Source organism: Paroedura picta, chromosome 2, assembly GCF_049243985.1.
Source record: "Paroedura picta isolate Pp20150507F chromosome 2, Ppicta_v3.0, whole genome shotgun sequence".
In the NCBI taxonomy this organism is placed as follows: Eukaryota; Metazoa; Chordata; class Lepidosauria; order Squamata; family Gekkonidae; genus Paroedura; species Paroedura picta.
The window spans coordinates 171,051,856-171,059,432 of NC_135370.1; the positions used below are offsets into that span (position 1 = coordinate 171,051,856).

The following is a 7,577-nucleotide window of genomic DNA, read 5'->3' on the forward strand; positions in this document are numbered from 1 at the left end:
GCTTGATTGGGCCTGGCGCCTGCTAGCCCCGGCCTTGTAGTTTGTAAGCAATAAAATAGAATAGTGATGTTATGTTAACCTTATCTTGTTATGGGCTCACAGGGTTGTTGTCACCTCTCTCAAGGATGGGAGTTTGGAATCCTGTTTTTGTTTCACATATGTCTTTCCTCACTAACCCCCCTCCTTGGGAACTGTCAAGTTTTGGGCGGGAGAAATGTATTGATAAGCTGAGGCAAATCTGGCTTCGAGTCAGATTTGACTTTCAGTCCAATGCGTATAGTGCTAATCAATAAAACTATTTTCTTTTGGAATAAGTTTTGTTGTGAGTTTCCTGTGCGTCTGACATCAAGTCAAATCTCACAACTCCTTTCACCTGCAAAATGCAGGGCGAGGGACATACTTTTTCCGAGCAGGGAGAGGGCCTGGATTGGGACCTCTCCCAGGGCGACGGCGCTGGTGCTGGGCCGCACAGCTCGGGCATGATGCGGGCACTCTCGGGGACAACCCCAGGGCCCGAGGAATTTTTGGAACGACACGTCACCCAGCGCAGGCGATTGTCAAAATACGACCGCCCTACTGGGGACGAACGGTGGCCGGAGCACCTGGGACTGCCTAGCTACGCGCTGGAGCCTGTGGGTGAGACACAGGACTTGCAGTACAAGCTGGACAGGGTGACTAACTGGCTGCAGAATCTTTCGGGTCGGCTGGATCCGGAGGAGAAACGCCGAACACAACGCCTGCTAAAGGAAGTGCTCGGGGGTGGTGCGCACGATACCAGTCTGCGAAGAGCGAGCGGTGGGCTTGCCCTGCGGGAACACGGCATGGCGGACACGCAAGCAGCGGTGGATGCTGAGGCGGTGGCCAGGGCCAGAGCACAGCTAGAGATCGAGGCGGAGGCGGCGGCTCGGGCGAGAGCGCAGAGGGAAGGAGAAGACGAGGACGAGGAGCGAGAGGACGACGGCGGCGCGGGTGGCGATGGTGCCGGAGGGGACGGCGCGGATGGCGGCGAGGGAGCAGCAGCAGCGGCAGCGGCGGCGGCGGCAGACGTTGCGGGAGCCGAGGCAGCGGCAGCAGCAGCGGTGCGCGAGGCAGCGGTGGCGGGCCGCGCGGGCAGCAGAGGCGGCGCGGGTAGCGGAACGAGCAAGAGTGGCAGCGGGGCTAGGACGAGGCATCGGCCGTGGCGCAAGACCTCTGGCCCAGGCCCCGGCACCTGCGGATTGGGGCCCAGGGCGCCTACCCGCCCACCTCCGTGGAGTGGAGTTGCGGAACACCTATAAATTCAAGGCTAAATTTGCTGGGGACCCCTCCGATTTCCCTACATTTCTGGTGCACCTCCAGGCCTACATGATGGACATGGGGTTCACTTTCCAGGACGACGCTGAGCGGGTGCGTTTCGTGGGTCAAGCCCTAGAAGGCAAAGCTGCCAAATGGTTCGTGGACTTGTACCGCTACCACCCCCAGGCCATCCGCGACTACAACCACTTTATGCGGGCCCTACGCCAGATGTACGTGGAGCCGTTCGAACGGGAGACTGCGGAGAAAAAACTCAGGGCCCACCGGCAAGGGAAGTTGTCAGTGGTCGAGTACGCCAGGGAATTTAAAGAGCTGGCTTCCTCTGTACCGGACTGGACAGAACCCCAACGCGTGCTGGCGTTTGTCGGGGGCCTCAATCCTACCCTGGCAGATAAATGCCTCCTCCTGGAAGACCCGCTCACCGTCGAGGGGTGGGTCCAACTGGCTGGAGAGATGGAAAATCGATTGGAGCGAGCCTCGATGGTTCAGGTTTTGGCAGGCAAAACCGTGGCGAAAACTTCCACCCCGGCGAAAGCCAAGCCCCGAGCCAAGTTGGAGCCGTCTGAGCGCACCCGGCGCATGGAAAAGGGGCTGTGCCTGGGCTGCGGCCAAGCGGGGCACTTCCTCGCACACTGCCCGAAGAAAGCGGCGTCGACCCCTAGGGCCGTGAGCAGCCCTCCGCCGAAAACCCAGCCTGCCAAGAAATCCACTCCGAAGAAAAGCGCCAAGTCTCTTCTGGTGCCCGTGGCTGCCGTGCCGGCAGTGGACGACTCGGAGGAGGGAAGCGAGCTGGAGGACGAGGATCAAGCTGAGGAGCAGTCGGGAAACGAGGACGGTCTGCTGTAAAGGCGCCCCGCCAGCAGGCCGCCAACAGGGGCAAACGCGTGGTGAGTGATTCCCCCTTGCTACTCCTACCTGCCAATCTCTCCAACCCCAAGTCCGGGAAAACAGTGGGAGTCCGGTGTATCGTGGACTCGGGGTGTACCCAATCCCTAGTGAGCCCGGCACTGGCCGAGACTTTGGGGGTGGGAAAGGTGCCACTGAAGGAACCCTTGCCAATCACCCAATTAGACGGGAAATGTGCTCCCGGAGGGGAAGCCACGGCAAAGACGCGCCCCATGGACTTGGACATAAAAAAAACATTGGGAGCGAATCCAACCTTTGGTAGCCCCTCATTCGGCTTTCCCTTGCGTGTTAGGGTTGGATTGGCTGAAGGAACATGACCCCCTAGTGAAATGGAAAGAAGGGACTGTGGAATTTACCTCTCCCGCCTGCGAGCAGCACGCTCGACCGCAGGATCCTCCAAGTGCGGGGATTGTGGCCGCTTTGGGATCAGGGGGGGCAGCGCTCCCTCCCGAGTATCGGGACTTTGCTGATGTGTTCGCGGAGGTGGAGTGCAACCAACTTCCCCCCCACCGTAAAACTGACTGTGCCATCGAATTAAAGAAAGGGGAACCTCTCCCCAAAGCCAAACTTTATTCCATGAGCCCGCGGGAGATGGCGGAGCTTAGGGAATTTTTGAACAAAAACCTGGCGAGGGGTTTTATTAGACCGGCCACATCTTCCTTGGCAGCCCCGGTCCTTTTCGTAAAAAAGAAGGACGGTTCACTGCGCTTGTGTACTGACTACCGTGGGTTGAATGCGGTTTCCACCTGCAACGCCTACCCGCTCCCCCTGATAAAAGACTTATTGGGCCACCTGGGGAAGGCGCGGATCTTCACGAAACTGGATTTGAGGGAAGCCTATTACCGAGTCCGGATCAAAAAGGGGCACGAATATTTAACGGCTTTTAATACTCCCCTAGGGCAGTTTGAGTACACCGTAATGCCGTTCGGCCTCGCCGGCGCTCCGGGCGTGTTCATGAATATGATAAATGAAATTATGCATGATTTATTGTACCAGGGGGTGTTGGTGTACATTGATGATATTCTTGTGTATTCAGAGAATGCTGAGAGTCACGCGGACCTGGTCCGCGAAGTGCTCAGCCGCTTGCGGAAGCACCAATTGTTTGCTAAACTGTCTAAATGTGAGTTCCACCGCGATGCGGTGGAGTTTTTGGGTTTCCGAGTTTCCCAGGCTGGGATTGAGATGGACCCTGGCAAGGTGCGTGACTTGCTAGCTTGGGAACCTCCCCGCACCAGGAAGCAGTTGCAAAGCTTCCTGGGGTTCGCTAATTTTTACAGGACTTTTATCCCCAACTTTGCCAAGGTGGCGTTGCCCCTCACTGATTTGCTGAAGACCAAACAAGGGGGTAAAACGGCGAGCCGCCCGGGGGCGCCCCTGCTTTGGACCCCCCCCTGTCAAGACGCTTTTGACAAACTAAAATCGCTGTTTACATCCGAACCCGTATTGGCCCATGCTGACCCTTTTAAGCAATTTACTGTACAAGTAGACTCCTCGGACGTAGCAATGGGGGCCGTGATCCTCCAAGAGGGGGAGGACGGGAAATTACATCCGCTGGCCTATCTTTCAAAGAAATTTTCGGGGGCAGAACGAAACTGGGCAATTTGGGAAAAAGAAGCAGCTGCTGTAAAACTGGCCCTTTCCACCTGGAGGCATTGGCTGGAGGGATCCGCGATCCCGTTTGTAGTCTGGACGGATCATAAAAACCTTCAAGCACTCAAGCAGCCCCGCTCGCTTTCCGCCAAGCAGATGAGATGGGCGGAGTTTTTTGCCCGTTTCAACTTCTCCCTAAAGCATCTGCCAGGCAAAATGAACTTTTTGGCAGACGCATTGTCACGCCTGCCTCAGTATAACAGCAAACGAGACCCATTGGTAAATACCGTTTTCACCCCCGCCCAATTGGGGATGGCCGCCGTGACGCGGAGCCACACAAAGACTGTTACGCCCATCCCAGGGGGCTGGGTCCAGAAGGAGATGTCACAAGATCCGGAGTTTTGCTCCCTCCGCCCCGATCTGACGGAGAAGGGGGGGCTCTTTTTTAAGGGCGAGAGACTCTTTGTCCCTGTTTCGGTCAGGGGAAAAGTTTTGAAACTTTGCCACGATGCAAAAACTGCTGGACATTTTGGTTTTGTGAAAACTCTGCACCTAGTCAGGAGACAGTATTGGTGGCCATCTCTGCGCAAAGATGTGGAAAAATATGTACAGGGGTGCCCCATTTGTATTGCCTCAAAACCGGCTGGGGGCAAGAAAAAAGGGCTATTACAGCCGCAGCCCACCCCCTCTCGTCCATGGTCAGATGTTACTATGGACTTTATCACAGACCTCCCTCCCAGCCACGGGAACACCGTAATATGGGTAGTAGTGGATGCTTTCTCTAAACAGGCTCACTTCATTCCCTGCACGGGTGTGCCTTCAGCACCTAAATTGGCTTCTCTTTTCATCAAACACGTGGTACGTCTGCACGGGATCCCGACACGTGTTCTGACGGATCGGGGCCCCCAGTTCGTTTCCAAGTTTTGGAGGGAACTCTTAAGACTATTGGGAGTGGAGCAAGCCCTTACTTCGGGCTATCACCCTGAATCAAATGGCCAGACCGAAAGGGTAAACCAAATCCTGGAACAATATTTGCGTTGTTTTATCAATCACCAGCAGGATAATTGGGTCTCCTTATTGCCACTCGCTGAATTCGCCTACAACAATGGGGTCCACGCCTCAACAGGGGTATCACCCTTCAAGGTGGTATATGGAACTGATTTGGTGGCAGCCCCCACCTGGGAGCTCAGCTCCACTGAGGCTCCTGACATAAATAAATGGGCAGCAACCATCAGTACAGGTTGGCCAGAAATTGTTGCTAGCCTCAAGGAGGCAAAACAAGCCTATAAAGCTCAAGCAGATAAAAAGAGAGTACCTGCACCTGAATGGAAAGTGGGAGACCTGGCCTATTTGTCTACTAAGAACCTGAGGTGCCAACAGAAATCCAAAAAGCTTGGCCCAAAATATGTGGGACCATTTAAAGTGGTAAAACTGATTAATAATGTGACTGTTGAGCTAGCTTTACCAAAGACTTATAGGAATGTACATTCGGTTTTTCATTCCAGCCTGCTGCGAAGAGCTCCGGCCCCGGACGAGTGGCACCCTCCCCCAGCTACGCCTGTGCCAATTTACATCGACAAAGACACCCACTATGAAGTCAATCAAATTTTAGACTCTCGTTTGCATAAGGGTCGCCTTCAATATCTGGTCGATTGGAAAGATTTCCCCTCTGGGGACAAAGAGTGGGTTGAGGCTGGGAATGTGAAAGCACCCCGCCTTCTTCGGGCTTTCCACCGAGCATTCCCTGATTGTCCTCGTCCGGTAGATGCCGGCTAGGTGGGGGAGTGAAGTTAGTTTTAATGCGGAGGGATGTCAGGATTGTAGAATCTCTGTCATAAATTAGCCTGAGTTCCTCCATGTCAGTTATATTGCTTGATTGGGCCTGGCGCCTGCTAGCCCCGGCCTTGTAGTTTGTAAGCAATAAAATAGAATAGTGATGTTATGTTAACCTTATCTTGTTATGGGCTCACAGGGTTGTTGTCACCTCTCTCAAGGATGGGAGTTTGGAATCCTGTTTTTGTTTCACATATGTCTTTCCTCACTAACCCCCCTCCTTGGGAACTGTCAAGTTTTGGGCGGGAGAAATGTATTGATAAGCTGAGGCAAATCTGGCTTCGAGTCAGATTTGACTTTCAGTCCAATGCGTATAGTGCTAATCAATAAAACTATTTTCTTTTGGAATAAGTTTTGTTGTGAGTTTCCTGTGCGTCTGACACCGCCGGGTGTCCAGAAGGGCCTTTGCACAATCGTTCGGATCTTCCCATCAAAAGCACGCCCAGGGTTTTGACAAGCACTCCACAACAGTGTCGGAAAAGAACCTAAAACATGAGTCATCTAATGATATCTCAAGAGCACTATTCGTCCAGAGTGCTGAAAGGAATGTCAGATCTCGTTCCAAACACAAGTTAATTATCAAAGGAGTCGAGTGTCTGGAATCAAAGCCTCTCCCTCGGTTTCGAAGGCCATCGCCAGACCTGCACACCAAGGCACCGAAAATATTATTTGGGCAAACCTTGCACATGGAATAACACTGAGACGGGGAGAGTCTGTACTGGAATCTAACTGAGGGCCAAACTAGGCCTGATTTTAGTTGGGGTGGCAGGTGACAGTGGATGAGCGATAGGGTTGTGAGCGTCCTGCATAGTGCAGGCGGGTTGGACTAGATGACCCAGGAGGCCCCTTCCAACTCTTTGATTCTGTGATTCTGTTTAGTTACTTTGTTTATTCCATTAAAAGTATGTGTACCTTTTCACATTTATTAAAGTAAGTAAAAGGTAAAGGTATCCCCTGTGCAAGCACCAAGTCATGTCTGACCCTGGGGTGACGCCCTCCAGCATTTTCATGGCAGGCTCAATATGGGGTAGTTTGCCAGTGCCTTCCCCAGTCATTACCGTTTACCCCCCAGCAAGCTGAGTACTCACTTTACCGACCTCGGAAGGATGGTAAAGTATATTTACTTTATAATGTATATATATAGTGATCTGCAAACATCTGGAGGACAATTTGGTGATCCAAGGAAGTCAGCATGGATTTGTCTCCAACAGGTCCTGCCAGACCAACCTGGTTTCCTTTTTTGACCAAGTAACAGGTTTGCTGGATCGTGGAAATTCGGTTGATGTCGTTTACTTGGATTTTAGTAAAGCTTTGGATAAGGTTCCCCATGATGTTCTGATGGATAAATTGAAGGACTGCAATCTGGATTTTCAGATAGTCAGGTGGATAGGGAATTGGTTAGAGAACCGCACTCAAAGAGTTGTTGTCAATGGTGTTTCATCAGACTGGTCACAAAAGCCTTCCACAATTCACTGAAACAAGAATGGCCTTGAGAGACCAGACGCCCGACTCAGAATACAGCAGCTTCCTGTGTTCCTCTTAAGGGGAGAGGCCATGGTTCAATAGCAGGGACTCTTTTCTATGCGGCGGGTCCCAGGTTCAATCCCCGACATCTCCCGTTAAAAGAATCAGACACTATGCAATGTGAAAGACATCCAATGAAGAGTTGGCAATTTTTCACTGTGTCTCCCACACTTTTGTTGTAGACCTCCATTGAAGACGATGGAGAGCTGCTGCCAGTCAGAGAAGGCAATACCGATTTGAATACATCAATGGCCTGATTCAATATAAGGCAGCTTCGAGTGTACCAAAGGCATGTAATTAGTCCCTGAGTGGGTTTTGCTCTCGTATTGTTTCCTGCGAACCAGAACAATGCAGTTATATAAGAGCAATCCACGCTTGATCTCTCAGGTGAGAACTACAGCAGCATTCAGCAGCGAATATCACGGGACACG

General features: G+C 52.6%; 1 protein-coding gene across 1 annotated transcript in view; it reads left to right on the forward strand.

Moving 5' to 3' along the window:
* Nucleotides 1–5,973, forward strand: part of LOC143828957 (uncharacterized) — a 110,228-nt gene extending 104,255 nt beyond the window's left edge. The window contains exons 3-4 of the mRNA XM_077319109.1: nt 1,634–2,180; nt 5,295–5,973. Of these exons, the coding sequence (XP_077175224.1) occupies nt 1,634–2,139 (506 nt within the window). The 3' untranslated portion in view covers nt 2,140–2,180; nt 5,295–5,973. The remainder of the gene's footprint in view (nt 1–1,633; nt 2,181–5,294) is intronic.
* The last annotated feature ends 1,604 nt before the right edge of the window (nt 5,974–7,577 follow it).